This window comes from Chiloscyllium plagiosum, unplaced genomic scaffold, assembly GCF_037043375.1.
Source record: "Chiloscyllium plagiosum isolate Xiang-an unplaced genomic scaffold, Cpla_swu_hap1 HiC_scaffold_18, whole genome shotgun sequence".
NCBI classification, from domain to species: domain Eukaryota; kingdom Metazoa; phylum Chordata; class Chondrichthyes; order Orectolobiformes; family Hemiscylliidae; genus Chiloscyllium; species Chiloscyllium plagiosum.
The window spans coordinates 53,222,001-53,241,266 of record NW_028270156.1 but is presented as its reverse complement, the minus strand read 5'-3'; the positions used below and the strand labels follow the sequence as shown (position 1 = coordinate 53,241,266).

Genomic DNA, 19,266 nt, shown 5'->3' with positions numbered 1-19,266 from the left:
TGACATGACATTCTCAACATGAAGTGTGTACAGTCTATGATGTCCTGCACTTTGTGAAACCTAGTTATCCAATGCCTTGGCTACAGTACTGACCTCATCACAGGGAACTGCAATGAAGTGCTGTGACCTGGCATCAATTGTATTATTAACAGCCTTGATATATTTGTGGGTGGACAATTGAAGATCCCATCTGAATTACCAGTGAGAATTCATTCAAGCAATTGAATGAAGCCAATTGCATTAAACTTTTGTGCCCCTGTCACCTGGGACACTGTCATTGCATTATGCCAACTGTTGGAGTAGGACCAGTGAGCTGAAGGGGTGGGCACCAAGATGACAGGTTAGGATGGCCGCCCACCCCTTCAGCTCATAGGTCCCACTCCAGCAGTTGGCATAGTGCAGCGACAGTGTCCCAGGACATTTTCAGTGGGGTGACACTGAACCTTGCACTGCAGGAATGGCGTTGAGCATGATGTTCTGGGCCTCCTATACCTCCTGAGGGGATCTTCATCTACAACTTATTCATGTGGAGGCATTTCAGCAGCTGCTGGAGTTGCTACTCTTCCTGGGCTTGGTGACGCATCTCCTCCTCAGTTTCTCTGCACCTTCATTGTTCTACAGCTAGATAACATCTTTTTTCTGATTGTTTGGTCAATTTTCCAATGAACATCAGAAACAGAACATATCTTCAGTCGTATGAGCAGCTAGCTTTTGTCCTACTGACAAATGTCTGTTGACCATACACGTCCACACATTGGGACATAGTGTATTCACCCATTCAGTGAAAAAGAATGGTGCTGAAAAGCACAGCTGGTCAGGCAGCATTGGAGGAGCAGGAGAGTTGTTGTTTTGAACATAAGCTCTTCATCAAGAATTCCTGATGAAGAGCTTATGCTCGAAACATTGACTCTCCTGCTCCTCAGATGCTGTCTGACAGGCTGTGCTTTTCCATCACCATGCTTTTTGACTTGTGATCTCCAGCATCTGCAGTCATCACTTTGTCCTATTTATCCATGCAGGCAAGGTAGGAGAGCTTTGAGTATCAAAGTAGGTATTTTGTGAGAAACTGCGAAAACAAGTGAGATGCCCTGAGATGAACCCAGGTCAAATCCATGAAATAGGTGCCTGTCCCCGCAGACCCATAATGTCATGACAGAAGTATTCCAATGGATGGTGCTGGTGCACCCCAAAGGGCAGAACTATGTTACAAGTACATGCAGTGAGATTGATATATTCCAGGTGGCCTCATTTATGGTCATGGGATGGGTGTGATCAATGCAGATGGTGCATGCCCTGAGATGCTGGTGCCTGGTTAGATTAGATTACTTACAGTGTGGAAACAGGCCCTTCGGCCCAACAAGTCCACACCGACCCGTCGAAGCGCAACCCACCCATACCCTACATTTACCCCTTTAACCTAACACTACGGGCAATTTAGCATGGCCAATTCACCTGACCCGCACATCTTTGGACTGTGGGAGGAAACCGGAGCACCCGGAGGAAACCCACGCAGACACGGGGAGAACGTGCAAACTCCACACAGTCAGTCGCCTGAGTCGGGAATTGAACCCGGGTCTCTGGCGCTGTGAGGCAGCAGTGCTAACCACTGTGCTACCGTGCCGCCCACACATGGAAGTCTGGAAAAGCAAACAGCAAGTTGGAGTCAGCAGATAACTGCCCTGACTTTCATGTTGGGGATTGTTGTGGTCTAGTTTCTATCCAACGGGTGCAAAAATGGGAAACTGAATATCAATCAGGTATTAATGAAATATTAATGCATGCTAACAGTCACCACTCACTAGGGAGATTCTTATTTCACCATTCATCACTTGATTGGGAAATGAAACTTTTTGCTCTGGATGTCAAGAAGCTCCTTGCTGGCTATGAGAGGTGGGTTTTCCCAGCTTTCTCACCAATGCTTATTTTGTTCAGTGCCCAGGAAAATTCTGCACTATGAGAAAAGGTACATGGCAGCTTTGTATCCGTCAAGTTCTGTCTTTACCCAACCAAGTCATGATGATTTCATCAGAATGGTTGGACTTTAATGCAGAATTCAGGATTAACCCTTTCAGAGCCAATTACATGATTAGATTCCCTACAGTGTAGAAACAGGCCCTTCAGCCCAACAAGTCCACACTGACCGTCCAAAGAGTAACCCACCCAGACCCATCTCCGCACATTTACCTCTGACCAGTGTACCTAATACTATGGGCAATTTAGCATGGCCAACTCACCTGGTCCTTGGGGGGAAACCAGAGCACCCGGAGGAAACTCACAGACACAGGGAGAATATGCAACTCCACACAGTTGGTCACCCAAGCCGGGAATTGAACCAAGGTCCCTGGCACTGTGAGGCAGCAGTGCCAACCACTGAGCCTCCTTGCTGCCCCTTATAGAACAAATTATAGAACATTATAGAACAAACCCCAGATCAGGCATACCTTTTAAATGATTCTTCTCAACTTTATAATGAGACAGACCAATGATAAAGATGTTAAATGGGTGTAAAGGACCAATGAATCTCCTCTAAAGTTAAAGGAACCCCCACCCTTTGCATCTGCCCAAATTATTACCATCCTAAATAGCTTATTTTCTAAGTTTCAACAATATTATAACATTCCAGATACTACTCAGTAACATACACTCCACCAAAGAAGGTTCAGAGTTGAGTTCTTGGATTAGTGATACAAAGAACTATGTGAGACAGTACGTATTCTAAAGTAAAGCCATATATTTAAAAACTAAACATGTTATTCAAACACAGACGATAACAGTTATTTTGATCTTTAAATAGGATCCAAGAAAAAGAGAAAGAATTCTGTCTTATTTCAAGCAGAAAATCCAGCTTTAAATTTCAGTTTTGTTACAGTAAAATATTTTAAGTAGGTTATCCATAAGTTATTAACATAGCATTTATCTTAATTCCCCAAATGAAGATTGAACAATAGAGTTAGTGAGATAACTCTATTGCAGTTAAGGAGAAAGCCATCTTCACTGAGATTTATCAATTGGATCTTTACTTTGAGATAACGACACCTAAACAAGTTAAGTAAATCCACAAATCTTATCGCTGGTCTCAACAGTCAGCGTTTTTGAGGCAGTTCAGTTCATTACTACAGGGATAATATCTTAATTGTAATTAAGACCAGCCGCTTAATATTTCAAAACTGGTCCTGATCACTATTTATTTCTACTCAAGAACATTCCTCTTTGATTTTGTGAAAATTATCTGTCAAATGCTACACATGCAATTGGCCTCATTGATTCTTGGAAAGCCAAGCTTGCTAGGACATGTGATGATTAATTTCCATTAGTTAAACAGTCTGCAGTTTACAATTATAACTTGGTGCGAGGTTGAAAGACTTCCAGCTGACTGTAATCCATGTTACCAATATCAGCTTGTTTGATCAAATACTACAATATGTTGTCCTTTCTAAAGTAACCAGAACCAAATATGCTAGCATGCAGTTTTTGGACTTGTTTATTTTTATTTGTTTATAAGATGTAATTGAGACTAGCATGTATTGCCCATCTCTAATTACACTGGACCTACATGGTTTGCAAGACTATTTCAGAGGACAGTGAAAAGTCAACTACATTGCTGAGGGTCTGGAGCCACAAGTGGACCAGTCTAAATACAGATGACAGATTTCCCTCCTGAAAACACATTAGCAAACCAAATCTTTTTAAACGACAATTGATAGTGGATACATTATTTTTTAATCATTTTTTTGTGTATTCCTGGAAGGGTAAATCACAAATATGTCTTTCACCCAGAACTGCTTTTCTTTCAACTCATTGTATTCGTGGCCTGGGACACAGCTTATCGCTCAGCTTTTTCAGTGGCATCTTTCATTTTGAATTGTTAATGTTTGAAGCCCTCTTAACACTCTTCAAGTGTGACTTTTGATTCCTCTTCCTCTTGCTTTTCTAAACAAATCTCTGCAGTAATTTGTCTTTATGTATTGTATGTGTGTTTATGTTTGTGGAATTAAGGAAATATATTTTAATTCCAAATCATAGCATATATGTTAATCAGTAGCCGCTGTTTGCTCATAATAAACAAATGTTTAAAATATATTAATTAAACAAGCTTGGTCTGCATTTCTTTTATTCTGAGCAACAGTAAGGAACAGTGGAAATGGCCATATCCATTATTGAATCAACAATGTTACGTTAATGGTGCATCTAATGGAGTAATGGGGCTTTGTTTTTTATTCATTCATGGAATATGGGCTAGCCAACTCCTGAAAGGAACTACGATGAACCATTTGATACCTAATATCATGGCTAGTAAAGGTCTGCAGTGGAAGCTCGGAATGCTTCCTCATTGGTCTAGATACTATTTTTATTTGTGTTGTATTTTTGATGCATAATAAAACCATGGTCTCTCCCTCGAACTCTATTTTGATTTAGTCCCTACCCTCCCCCTCACTGTTTTCATCACACAGCACTGCCCTTTGATGTGAAGGGCAGTGTTTGTCACTGGCCACCCGGGTGTTTTCCTGTCTTCCTGGTGGTGGAATTTGAATAAAGATTCGTGCACTTTGTGTCTTTCACTGTGTCTCACACCTGCACACACACACCATGGGTGCTGGGGGAAAAAAAATAAGGACTACCGCACTTAGGTGGTAGTGCGGGGGTTAAATTAAAAAAAATAAAAAAATTAAAAAAAACAAAGAAACAAGAGTGTTGGTGGTGGAATTTGAATAAAGATTCGTGCACTTTGTGTAAAAAAAAATAAAACCATGACAAATTCGACAATGCATTCCTTGCCCTGCTTTGAGGCTGCAGTTATGGTTGCAGCAGTTTACTCACAATTTTTAGTGTAGTGAAGACGTGCTTACCAGTGGTTGTCATTCAAGATAAAGGAATTGCCTTTAAAGACCCTCTGTGGATTTTGCGAGTCCTTTCCCCTCTCCACCTCGTTTTTCTTTCATCTAGTCATGTTCTGCATGACCTCACTGCATTCCCTTTGTTGTGCTCAGTTCACAGAGGAAGCCATATCAGATCACCCATGTTTTGAAGCAATTTGTTTCAGCAGAAGATTTTAATTTCATTATAAATGGACAGAAAAATAATTCAGTGTCAGTCAGACCTCTCTCTATGTAGAGAATTGAAACTTTAGGCAAGTATAAGTGTCAAAATATATATGATTTCTCCAGCTGTAAACAGACATGTGTCAAATAACCTGTAAGCAGTTTATAATCCCTTTTAAGTCATAATGGCGGCTATTCTCCATGTTGTCTTGTTGAGATGTTTGACAATAAGTAAATGAGTATGCTGTTGTAGGTGGTTTTTAGAAGTGGCAGTGTTGTCATTAAATCTGCACTACATGCAGATTGATGTCATGGTCTATCTGTTCTGCATACTGCTCCAGGTCATTAGGAAATGTTTGCAAATCTCTTTACTAAGGTGACATCTGGTGCAGCTGCCACCGGAAGTGTGTGCACGCATATCACAACATATTTCAGTGTTTTCAGAGGCCACAAAGAAACAGTTGCAACTGAGCACAATTTCTCCTGCTTCTTCTGAAGTGAAATTCATATTATTCTAATTTAGATTGCAATTAAAATGTTAACATGCCAACTGAAGGTTTCAGCTGTTCGTTTGGAATGGTTCCGCACAGATTAGCAAGTGGCTGTCACCAGACACTTGGCTGATCAGTTACTGCATATTGTCACCTAGAGTACAGGGACTTGTTTCCTGAGTCAATAGCTTTTTTAACAGCTGTCTTTTAGCTGACATAGCATCATAAATAATATCCCATCCCTGACTAGTCAGTCAAAACTATTGTAAGAAATAGTGTTAAGACATTCTCTTTCCACAACCTGGAATATATGAAGGGATCTAAGATAAATGGAAAGGTGTTTCCTTAAATTTGTTTTATCTTTTGATATAAAAATGAGATTTTGTTTTAAACTCTCGTTGATCTGCATTGACCGCTACATGTTGAGTCATACTTTAGAGGAAGGAAGGGAATTTTGTTAGAAACAGCTTACATTTCAAATTATCTCTGAGGATAGGTCATTGACCTGGTAGATTTGTGAAATCTTTTGAACATTTTCTGATCTTTCTTCCACTGTATTGCACTTATAGAAACTTGTTATATAGGCTCGCTTTAGAAATCCTACAGATGACAATTGTTGTAAGATGGAATGATAAGTAGGAAACATAATGAAGCATCTTATCCCTTTCATGGAAACTCATGTGTGTTCTTCACAATAAATATATAGAAGAGGAGAAAGGTCATCTTGTGTCAATATAGCACTGGTATCGATCACATAAACCATTGTGTCTGTGTTACAGATGATATAAAACCTTCAATACATTGGAGTTTGAGAAATCTGCTGATTGTGTCAAAAACCTCCACAGCAGAAAAGGAAGTGAGATGTCACAGAAAAGCAGGAGCACTGGTGGGCTGGGGTAGGATTGCCCTTCAGTTCAACAATATTGACCTAGATCTAATGCTGGAGACAATGAGGGATTACAGGATATTTCCTTCGAGGAGCGTGGCAAGAGGGGGCCAGCAAATCATAAATCCCATTATATTCAGCATCATCTAAATTTTCTCTCTCACCTCCTGCTCCTGTTTCTTCCTTGACGAACTGTTTCCTTCCTGAGACTCACTATCCTCTGGGTTCCGTCCATTCTAAAAAGCCATGGTATGGAGCGAGCAGTAGACCACCACAATGGTCAAGTTCCTTGTAGGATAGTATTAAAGGGCACCACCCAACTGGTGCCACAACTCAGATATGGTTGTTATATTAAGCAAGTAGCAATGGTCGTATTACTTCTGTGCCTCTATCTAGGGTCCTATCCAGGGATAAGTAGCCATCTCCAAGGGTTAGCTCTTTTCTCCACAGTTCCACCTGCATACTTTGAGGATTCTGTGAAGATCTGAGGCAATCTGGACTGCTGAATGATGAAGGATTAACAGCCGCTGCCAAGGACATAAGCAGGCACATAGTTGTGCTTTGGTTGTGGTCCCACATCAGTTCAACATTGATTGAGTGGCTGTTCCTCCTCTTAATAAATCTGAGTGAGAAGTTGCTAGAGCCTTGATGGCCATTTGAAGTAAACAATGACCTAGGGAGTCCAGCAATGGCAGTAACATGGAGCATGCAATCCCTGTGATAGTGACATGAAGGATCTGATGGGTAGCGCCCTTCTCACCACCAGCCAAGCTACATCTTCATGTTTTTTGAAAAGTCTGCCAAGTGGCTTTGACAGCTTATTCAGGGGAACCACTCAACAGGATCCACCCTCTCTTTTCCCTCAGGGTCTTGAGGACACTATTGCTGACCTCTTTCTGATGGACTTGTGGTCAAAATCTTTTGTTTTCGCAAATTTTTCCACAACGGATAGGTGATACAGAATGATCCAACTACATGGAGAATTCCACAGCAATGAGGCCAGTTACATCTTTCACAACACTGGGAACAGGTAGAACCTCAGTACATAATGATGGTTGATATTTGTATACCAAGGGTCTATGCAGTTTGATGCAGCCATAGTCAGTGGTGGGCATCAGGAGATGTCCTTCACCCCCTTCTCCAGAGCTTTATACATGGTGGCCCTGCAGACATGGTTCATCTTTGACCTCCAGGTGAAGTGGAAGATGGTTTGGATGACTGCAGTGGTGCACGCAAGGATAATAGGTCAGACCCATGCTACATACAACAACCGCGATAAGATCATACACCTGATGACCAGGTTTTTACCTGCAATGGAGAGGGATCAGTGCTCCCATCTGCCCATTTCTGTCTCACCTTGGCAAGTCAATCCTCCAAGTTTTTGCACATGTCCCGATGCCTCCAAACCATTTTCCCAGTACCTTCAGGTAATCTGTCCTGTCAGTAAAGGGGCTAAAAGATCAGTTGGCTCAGTTTCCAAAGAACATGGTCTCACTCTTGCTTCAATTTTGGCTCCTGAGGCCAGTTCAGACTGGTCGCAGATGCTCATAAATTTGTGCACTGACAGTGGATCTGAGCAGAAAACAGCAACATCCATGTACAGGAAGGCTTTGAACTACAGACGTCTGCTGCCTGGAAAAGTCACCCCTCTCAGGCTTGCATCCTTCCTGATGGACCTGGCAAACACACAAACAAGGCAGGAGAGAGAGGGCAGCCCTGCCTGACTCCAGATCTGACTGGGAAACTTTGATTTACACCCACTGATTGAGACCCACTGATGTTAGTGTAGACCAGTTGGATCCAATTGCAGACTCCCTCCCTATAGCCCATTTTGGAGGCAATGTTCCACGTGTAGGTGTTGTGGTTCTGTTCGCTGAGCTGGGAATTTGTGTTACAAACGTTTCGTCCCCTGCCTAGGTGACATCCTCAGTGCTTGGGAGCCTCCTCTGAAGCGCTTCTGTGATGTTCCCTCCGGCATTTGTAGTGGTTTGTCTCTGCCGCTTCCGGTTGTCAGTTCCAGCTGTCCGCTGCAGTGGCCGGTATATTGGGTCCAGGCCGATGTGCTTATTGATTGAATCTGTGGATGAGTGCCATGCCTCTAGGAATTCCCTGGCTGTTCTCTGTTTGGCTTGTCCTATTATAATAGTATTGTCCCAGTCAAACTCATGTTGCTTGTCCTCTGCGTGTGTGGCTACTAAGGATAGCTGGTCGTGTCGTTTCGTGGCTAGTTGGTGTTCATGGATACGGATTGTTAGCTGTCTTCCTGTTTGTCCTATGTAGTGTTTTGTGCAGTCCTTGCATGGGATTTTGTACACTACATTGGTTTTGCTCATGCTGGGTATCGGGTCCTTTGTGCTGGTGAGTTGTTGTCTGAGAGTGGCTGTTGGTTTGTGTGCTATTATGAGTCCTAGTGGTCGTAGTAGTCTGGCTATCAGTTCAGAAATGTTCTTGATGGTAACGTGGCTAGTCCTTTGGGTTTTGGCATGTCCTCATTCCGTTGTCTTTCCCTTCGGCATCTGTTGATGAAATTGCGCGGGTATCCGTTTTTGGCGAATACATTGTATAGGTGTTCTTCTTCCTCTTTTTGCAGTTCTGGTGTACTGCAGTGTGTTGTGGCCCTTTTGAACAGTGTTTTGATGCAACTTCTTTTGTGTGTGTTGGGGTGATGACTTTCGTAGTTCAGGACTTGGTCTGTGTGTGTGGCTTTCCTGTATACCTTTGTGGTGAATTCTCCGTTCGGTGTTCTCTGTACCATCACGTCTAGGAATGGGAGTTGGTTGACCTTTTCTTCCTCTCTAGTGAATCGGATTCCTGTGAGTGTGGCATTGATGATCCGGTGTGTGTTTTCTATTTCTGTGTTTTTAATGATTACAAAGGTGTCATCTACATATCTGACCCAGAGTTTGGGTTGAATTTGCGGTAAGACTGTTTGTTCTAACCTTTGCATTACAGCTTCTGCTATGAGACCAGAGATGGATGAGCCCATGGGTGTGCCGTTAATTTATTCATATATTTGGTTGTTGAATGTGAAATGTGTTGTGAGGCACAGTTTGAGTATGCCGTCTTTGTTGATAGGTTCCCCGTCTTGTTGTCTGTTCTGTATGTCCAGCAGGTTGGCTATTGTTTCTCTGGCTAGGGTTTTGTCAATAGAGGTGAACAGTGCCGTTACATCGAATGAGACCATAGTTTCTTCCTTGTCTATATGTATATTTCTGATGATGTCCAAGAATTCCTGTGTTGACTGTATAGATGTGTAGGTGTGCAACTTCCTGTGAAGGCCTTCTCCTGGTCCAAGCTGATGAAACCTCCACCCCCCCTGTCCTGCATGTAAGCGATCATATCGTCCTTGAGAGTGTGGTGCTGGAAAAAAATAGCTGGTCAGGCAGCATCCGAGTAGCAGGAGAATTCTCACCTTTATCTCTCCATCCCTTTGGCTCACAAGTCTAATTTCTGATGAAGGGCTTTTGCCCAAAACGTCGACTCGCCTGCTCCTCGGATGCTGCCTGACCTGCTGTGCTTTTCCAGCACCACATTCTCAACTCTGATCTCCAGTATCTGCAGTCCTCACTTGCTCCTAGATCATATTGTCCTGCCCGGTATAGCTTAGATTTTGTCAGGGTGAACCACTGAGCCCAGAGCAGACCTGATCAAGTTGGCGATGGCCTTAGACAGTATTTGAAATCCACATTCAACAGTGAAATTGGTCGCCAATTTCAAATTTCCTCTGTTCCCCCCTTCTATTTGTAGATGAGGGTGATGATATCTTTCCATCTTTACACGTGCTACCGGCTGGAAGCATACTGTTGGACACCTCCAGCAGGTCTTGGCCAATAGAGTCCCACAGAGCTGAATACAACCTGGCCGGCAAGTTGCCACTTCTGGGAGTTTTATTCTTCTCAAAGGACTCAAGGGCTTTGGTCAGCTCATCCAGAGATAGCGGCTGATCCAGCCTCTCCCGTGTGCTGTCATCTCCGGTCTTGGTGATAGGGAACAGGAACAACTGGGAGGTTGCACCATCTGTGAGCTTTGTGTCAAACAGTCTGGCGTAAAAGGAGTAGCTAATCCTCAGGATGTCAGACTGAGATGACGTTGCTGAGCCATTGCTTTCCATTAGGCTGCTAAGCATAGAGGTCTCCTTATGGACCTTCTAGAAGAAGAAACCTGAGCACATCTCAGCAGCTCCATGGAGTGGACTCTGGACCAAAGATTATCTTGGAAGCCTCCAAGACAAAGGTCAAGGCATGCTGGCTTTTCACCTCCTGGAGATTCTCATTGACATTTGTTCCCATCATTTGCAACAGGTTCTGCATGCTTTTCTGGAATTTGGACAGATTTCCCTGACTCTCTCTTTTGAATGGATAGACCAATATGGCCACTTCCAGGTACATCTATGTTGTGCTGTGTCAGTAGGGGTACTGAAGTTATCATACAGCTTGGCAAAATCCATCAGGTCCTTGGATGTGGTGCCCAGTTTTCTATTAGCCCTTCTGTATCATCCAGCTGCATCAATGATGCAGTTGAAGTCTCCAGCCAAATGACCAGCCTGGACATCACCAGCAACAGTGGGAGCTGTTGCAGGACAGCCAGCCGCTCACTCTTTACCATCAGGGCATACAAGTTCATTCATCTCAGGGCAGCATTTCTGTACATAACGTATGCTATGAGGAGGTGCCTGCCTTAACCTCGGAGATGCTGAAGTTGCCTCCTCACAGCTGAATATCTATGGGTAATCGTTACCCATCCCGGACCAAATTGAAAGCCTGTGGGGCCAACAATCTCAATACTTTCCTGTAGCTGCTGAGGTGTGGTATCCCGCACTCCTGCAGAAACAGGAGGTCCACTTTGATGTCAAGCTGGAAAAACATGGTGTAATGGTTTTTATACTAAGCACATTTACAGTGGCAATTTTCAAACACATTTAGAGGTTTTTTTTAGGTTACCATTAGTTTAATACTGTTTCCATCTGGTGTTGTCACTAGGAGAGACCCTGCAACCCTGTGGTGTGGGCGAACTTGCTGCACCCTCACAGGGCTGAGGTAGCTGTTCTGGGAACATTGACCCAATCTGGTATTGAAGGACGAGGCTGGGAAGGTCCAGTTCTGAATCAGACAGAGCTGCTGTCATGCTCTGCTCCTGGTTCAGAATGTCACTGCTCCCGGTTACCCAGAACTTTGGTGGAATGAGTAACCCCTGGTTCCTGATGACAGCAGGTGGGGTTGCACTGGAATCCTTGTGATGTCTGGCATTTATGGGCTGGGAAGTGGTCATCTCCTTGTCCCCATTGGTACCTGGTCTCTTGTTTTTGTTTGTAGCCACCTTTTGTACCATGTTTCCCACTGGTTGCAATTCTTGATCTCTTTACAGTCATGGAGTCATAGAGCATACAGCATGGAAACAGATCCTTCAGACCAACTCGTCCAACATGCCAACCAAGTTTCCCAAACTAAACTAGTCCTGTTTACCTGTGTTTGGCCTACATCCCTCTAAACCTTTCCTATTCATGCACCTGTCTTTATTCAGCTGACCCTCCTGTTTGCAGCTGCTGCAGAGGGTTACTTTGCAGTCCGCTGCCATGGTCCCTGGCCTTCCACAGGTTCAGCACACTCGAGGCTGCCCCACATATATCAGGCAGCTCCCACCTTCTTTACAATTACCCTCTGTTTCACACACACTGGCCGTGGGTGCATGCAGAGGCCATAGCTCTGGTTGGCTGGACACTGGATTGCCATTAGGCTGAAACCAACATAAACATTCCACCATAGCAGGTCAGCTCAAGTGACAATCCACTGATTGCAAAGCTGGAGGTTGGATGATGTACCCACTGGCATCCACTTTGATTGACTTTTTGCTGGTCCAGATTCTGAACAGGTCCACTACATCAGTGCTATCTCCTTCAAACTGGATGTACCTTTCCAGAAGGTTAGAATATTTGCTGCTGGACGTAGGAGTTGTACATACGGATTGTAACAACTCGGCTCCTCTAAGCATGGAGAACAAACAGTGGTGTTGCAGTCAGGAAAGAGAGAAGTCCCTCATCTCCTTTCTCCTCAAATACTCTCAGGAGATGCTCGCATTGTTTCATGCTCTGGAAGGTCACATCAAAGTATCTCCTGCTGGAGAAGTGCTGCAGATGGTAGATATCTGCTGCTTGGAACCCACAGCATTCTAGGAAGACCTTCTTCATGAATAAGATTCAATCAACTAGCGTTCCTTCCTTCACTTTCTTCACAGTCACCCTGAGTTCCAGACAGCCTGGTCTGGGACTTTGGTGCTTGCAGATGCTAAATCTCTGGTTAGTTGAATTGGCATCAGACTGAAGCCAACATAAAGGTTCACCAGTAGCAGCTCAGCTCAGATCTCAAAATTCTCTGATGACTTGCAACTCAGAACGTTCATTTGTTCATAAGTCAAGAAGCAATCACATTTTACTCAGGGTACATCATCACACTCAGCAAATGGTTCAAGAACAGCTTATTCTGTGCTGTTATTAGACTGCTGAATGGACCTCTCGAACTTCAAGTAATGTTGATCTTGCTTTGTTCACCTCCGATGCAGCCGTAACCTTGTATGTCTTGCTCTCAGCACCCTAAGATCTGTCCCTTTTTGCTATGATCTACTGTACTGCTTGCAAAACAAAAGTTTTCACTGTACTTAGACACGTGACTACAATAAATCATATCAAATCAAATCATATCTGCGCTGCTCAGCTAAAATAAATGATGATCCAAAAGCTGGTTTTGCTAATTTGACTATTTTGTGGTGTGTTGTACTGAGGGAGTTCAACTTTCTTGTAGCAACATGACTTTTATATTTATGTAGTAGTCCGAAGCTATGGACAACAATGGCAAAGGTTCTAAGATTCATCACCATGGTTAAAAAGGAATTTATCCCCTCACCACTGTTGTGCATTGGAAAGTTTTACTCAAACGTTTTTGGCTGCTTAAGGAATACACCTTTCTTGGCCACCAAGTCGTGAGGTGGGAGTGGAAACCAAAAACATCTTAAAGGCAGGGAGACTATCCTATGCATCAGGAGACCTCCTACCGGTTTTGTTATATCTAATTAAATGGAAATGTGAATTTTCTTCTGAAAGCAATCATCTGAAGCAGACATCTGAAGGGTTATTTTTGCTGCAGAATATTTCTGCAAGCAGTAGGTTTAACCAGCTATTGGTTATAGCGTTAATTATACCTAGCGACCCCAAACCTTACGTCCTCTCTCCCCCTAGGACCCCTGGGGTTACCAGCGGTCAACCTGCAGTCACGTGACTCCCGCAGGTACCCACCCCCACATCCAGGTGACGTCACGGGACCTGAGAGGGCGGGGCTACAGGGAGGAGGAATCAAAACAAAAACAGAAGCAAATCGGCTCCGGGGGCAGCGACAGAAGCGGAGCGGGCTCGCGATCGACATCCAGGAGGTGGCCAAGAGGAGCCGAGCCCGGCGGCCAGGCACGCAGGACGGAGAGAGGATGGTGTCACCCGTCACCGTGGTGAGCGCGAGCTTACGGTTGGAGTTTGCTGTTTATTTCTCAGCAGGCCGAGTGGAGGAGGGGTCATTCCCCATCTCCCATCCACCCCATCCACCCCATTCCCCAATTTCCCCCATTCCCCCATACCCCCATCTCCAATCCCCAGTCCTCCGTCCCCCAGTCCCCTGTCCCCCATCCCCAATCGCCCGTCCCCCATCCCTAGTCCCCAATTCCCTATTTTCCGTCCGCTGTCCCCCATTCCCTATTCCCTGATCCCCATCCCCAATCATCTGTTCTGTGTCCCACAGTCCCCCAATCCCCCGTCCCTCATTCCTTGTTCCCAATTCCCTATTTTCTGTCCGCTGCCCCCTATTCCCTGTCCCCCATCCCCAATCACCTATTCTGTGTCCCGCATCCCCATCCCCAATCCCTGTCCCCAATCCACTATTCCCCATCCCACATCCTTGTCCCCCATCCCCTATTTCCTGTCCAGCATCCTGGTCCCCCATCCCCATCCCACATCCCATCCTTGTCCCCTATTCCCCATCCCCTATTCCCTGTCCCACATCCTGGTCCCCCATTCCCTGTTCCTATTCCCTGCCCAACATTCCTATCCCTGTTCCTGTCCCCTATTCTCCATCCCACATCATTCTCCTTGACTCCTATTCCCCATCCCACATCTCCATCCTCTATCCCCCATCCCTGTCCCACATCCCCTTTCCCCCATCCCTGTCCCACAACCCCACCCCGCCATTCCCCATCCCATATCCATGTCCCCCATCCCTGCCCCTATTCCCTGTCCCCTGTTCCACATCCCCTATGCCCTATTACCCATCCCCTGTTCCCCATACCCACCCCTGTTCCCCAATTCCCCTATTCCCCAGCCCCTATTCCCCGGCCCCTTCTTTCCCCCCCGGCCCCTTCTTTCCCCCCCGGCCCCTTCTTTCCCCCCCGGCCCCTTCTTTCCCCCCCGGCCCCTTTTCCCCCCCGGCCCCTTTTCCCCCCGCCCTCCCAATCCCCATCCCCTGTCCCACAACCCCATCCTCTATTCCCCATCCCATATCCCTGTTCCCCATCCTCGCCCCTGTTCCCCATCCTCGCCCCTGTTCCCCATCCTCGCCCCTGTTCCCCATTCTCGCCCCTGTTCCCCATCCTCGCCCCTGTTCCCCATCCCCTGTTCCCCATCCCATATGCCTGTTCCCATTCCCACCCTTATTCCTCATCCCACAAACCCTATTCCCAATCCTCATCTCCGTCCTACATCCCCGACCCCGATCCCACTTCCATGCACCCCATGCTCATCCTCATCCCCATCCCCATTCCCTAGTCCCTGTCCCCATCACCCATTCCCAATCCCAATCTGTATCCTACATCCCTGCACTACATCCATGCACCCATCTTCGTCCCCTGTCCCCTATCTCACATCCCCATCCCACATCCCTATCTCTATACCCCATCCCAAATACTGTGTATCCCTGAAGCAGCCCCCATCCTCCAGATCACCCCATCGCCTCACCTTTTGTCTCCACAAGTTTCCACTGAGCCCAGCCTGACATAATGCCTCAGCCTGTCACCATGTCCTTCCAACCCACACATAGACTTGTGTGGTCTTGTGTCCCCTCAACCATCATCTTCATGGGCTCCTGCTGGTACAAATGTACAATACAACAATAATTTACTTGTGATTATAATTATCTTACAATGGATACTTCTTTGGGGTTTTTGTGCTGCCGAATCTGTCAAGGACCTGGAGTCAGGTTCAATGACAGCACTTTTTCAGAGTGCTTTTGCTGTAGAGTTAGGGATGGATCCTCTTCACAGGCTGCTGTATTTTTACAAGCATGCTTTTGGATCATTCTTTCCTAATAACAGGGTGTTACATAACAGAGAAAGTCAGATATGCATACTTCCCTGTGCTGCTGAAGGTACTGTAGAGAAATATAGGAAAGGATGGCAGTGGGAGGGAAAGTGAAGAAGGAAAAATCAACACAATTATATTTAGCTTTTTTTCAAAAATACTAATTTATTCCTGAGATACTTCCTCCATATCTGTGCCTTCGATTTCCACACTGTTTTAGTGACGATATATGTTTATCAAGATGAGCGATGTTAATAATGGGGAAGGCTCAAATAAACTTAATTCTGTCAAAAACCCTTGAATTTGTGATACTTCAAAGTCAATTTATGTGGCAAGCAACTAAATTCTGTAATATTAGGTTAAAAGTTCTGCTTCTGTCCAAGATGGCAGCTCCTTGTAAGACAATATAATACAAGTCTTTATATTTAATTCATATGATGTTGGCATCACTGGCCTGGATCAGCACTTATTGTTCATTCCCAGTTGCCCTTGAAATAGTGGTGGTGAGCTCCCTTTTTGATCTCTACATCCACATGCTGTAGCTGGACCCACAATGCTGTTAAGGAGTGATTTCCAGGATTTTGACCCAGTGACAGAAAAGGAATGGTGATATATTTCTAAGTCAGGTTGGAGGCAAACTTATAAAAAATGGTATAAAAATGAGTTTTTCATGAATTAATGCTTTTTAATTCAAAACAAATTAGATATTTGAATCAGTTTCACAGCTGTTTGCTGTGTCTGTTCTCAATTGCTCAGGCATCTAAGATCTAACACTTAATGAACTCAAAGTTCTCTTGCCTGATTCTTAACTTAAGCCAGTGGCACAGCTGGTGTCAACCAATGCATAATGCTTTGGATGCTGGAAATCTAAAAACAAAAAATGGTGGAAATATTCAGCAGTTCTGGCAGCATCTGTAGAAAGCAAAACAGCATTTACATTGTGACAACAACTCTGTTTCTCTTCACAGAAGCTGCCTGATCTGCTGAGCTGAACACTTTTTTTTCCTGTTTTATTTCATGTAGTTAGATAATACAATATTCTTTCATTTTAGTATTAACATTTACAACAATGTAAGTAAGTCATTGTATAGTGAAGTAATTGTGAAAAGAATTGTTAAAAACGATTTAAGTTAGAGATCAAAATGATAGCATTGTATCTCTTAATATGCTTACAGTTCCAATGACCCCAGTGTTTGTTGCTGACAGAGATAGTAACCAGTGGTATTATATTTGGCATCATGTACTTGGGTTACTAACAGATTAATAAACCAAGAGATAAATTGATGTAATTTCAAATTGGGGAGAAATAATACTGAAGTAATATTAGTTCAATGTATAATTCAGGAAATATTCTGCTGAGCCTTTATTGTAAATATCAAGGCCTTCAAACAATGTCACTAAATCTTCGGCAGCCTTCTTGCTGCAAATTGTCTGTCTAAAATGACATTGAGAGTGGCCATTAACACTGCCATTGAGTGACATGTACTCACTAACATTCTGTTTGAATTGTTCCCCTTCTCTTGCTTGCTTCTCTTGTCACAGCCCTTTTAACTCAGACAGTAACATAAGAGTTGAATGCCAAAGAAATTGTTTTTTTTTCAATCTCTGGGCTTGAAATATATTGACATTTGTCCATCACCAACAACCCTTGAGAAAATGGCAGTGAGTTTCCTCCTGAACAGCTGCAGGTGTTATGGCTAAAATACACACATGGAGCATGTTGGGTAAGTAATCTAGGATTTTAATCTGGGTGATAATGAAGGGACGGTGATACATTTCCATATTAGGATAATGTACGCCTTAGGTGACAGCTCAAAGATGGTGGTGTTACCATGCAACTGCCATTTTTGTGTAGTTTGCAGATTTGGGAGGAACTATCAAAGCAGCCTTAGCCACGCTCCGAAAGCTAGGGCTTCCAAATCAATCTGTTGGACCATAACGTGTTGTGTCATTTTAACTTTCTACACCCGAGTCCAATACCGGCACCTCTAAATCCTTAGCATGTTATGGCAGTCTATTCCTATAGATAGGATACACCATAGTTATGATATACCAATTGTAGAGGGGTGGATGTTTCAAAAGCTGTACGCTTCTAGTAGGGTGCTTTGCTCTAGCTGATGATCTTTGAAGGCATTGAAAGATGATTTAGCAATGAGGAACTTCTTCAACAGTCCTGGGCCTGTAGTGATTGAGCTTCAACGAGAACACCCTTTTCCTTAGTGCCTGCCATGACTGCAGCAACTGAATTGATTTCCTCGACCCCATTTTATTTAGTATTGTTAGAGCTGCTCGTCACACACTAGGTTGACTGCTGTCCTGATATCAAATGCAGATGCAACATGACAAATGAGGTTAGTGCCATGTTTGGACAAGTTGAATGAAATTTTGCACTGATGATTAAGAGTATTGTGATAAAGTGATAGTTGACAATGTTGGATTAGCCTTGCCTTTATAGAAATGTCCAGTAAGGAAAGCTTGGCACGTTGGTGGAATGCATTTTATAGACCGTATATGAGAATACTATACTACACCATTATTGGATACTGAATCACCTGCACTTTTGTTCTGTGTTGAGCTTCTTGAACATAATTGTAGCTGCACTCATCCAAGTAATTGGTGAATATCCCATCAATTTTCAATCATGTTTTGCAGATACATTGATCTTCACCATCTGAAAGGATAAAACCGGTAGGTGCATGGGAACACTACCACATTTGACTATCCTGACTTGAAGATGTGCAGTTGGTTTTTCTTCATCCCTGTGTCAAATTTCTGAACGTCCAACCTGATAGCAGTATGAGACACCAAACAAAGTTAGCTGCAGGTCAAGAAGAATTCCCAGTACCACCACCTCAAGTACAATTCAGGATGAACACTGTTTTCTGACCTTCCTGGTAAGGTCGCCTCAGAAAGTAAACAGATAGACAAACCTTCTAGTTCCGAAACTTCAGTGAACAATTGTAGCCTTTTCTTTGGAGAGAAAATAAAATTAACATTTCAGGTCCAAGGGCCATTGGACCCGAAACGTTAAATCTTGATTTCTCTCCACAGATGCTGCCAGATCTACTGAGTTTTTCCAGCAATTTCTGTTTTTGTTTCTGATTTCCAGCATCTGTAGAGTTCTTCAGTTTTTTTTCTAATCCTTTTCTTTCTGGTTATCTTTACTTCTCATTTTTTTTTAGAGGTTTTTTACATTGCGGTGAGCTGAAGTATTGTACAGTTCAGTCAGCGAGAGGATAGCTATTCTTCTGTGTCAACTATTTACATCATTAAGCAGTTTTCTGTCTTAATGGCTGCATTACAACTATAATTTGAGAAATAACATCTTTTGAAATTATACCGTCGGATTGTTCGACCTAATATTCTTTCCTCAGCTGCTATCCAATTGACAAGGGAGGGGGAAACAGGAAAAGAGGGGCTTGGGGCACCAGCGGCTCTTCAGTATTTTAGTAAAACGCCTGTTCTTCCTGTGTGTGTCTTTGTGTGGAAAACGATGTCTTCAAGCAGACTATTGCAGCCTTG

The 19,266-nt window shown here is 43.9% G+C and overlaps 1 protein-coding gene across 1 annotated transcript in view; it reads left to right on the top strand.

Moving 5' to 3' along the window:
- Window positions 1-13,770: 13,770 nt before the first annotated feature.
- Window positions 13,771-19,266, top strand: part of tmem86a (transmembrane protein 86A) — a 34,262-nt gene continuing 28,766 nt past the window's right edge. Inside the window, exon 1 of the mRNA XM_043706015.2 lies at window positions 13,771-13,907. Coding sequence (XP_043561950.1) covers window positions 13,887-13,907 — 21 coding nt within the window. The 5' untranslated portion in view covers window positions 13,771-13,886. The remainder of the gene's footprint in view (window positions 13,908-19,266) is intronic.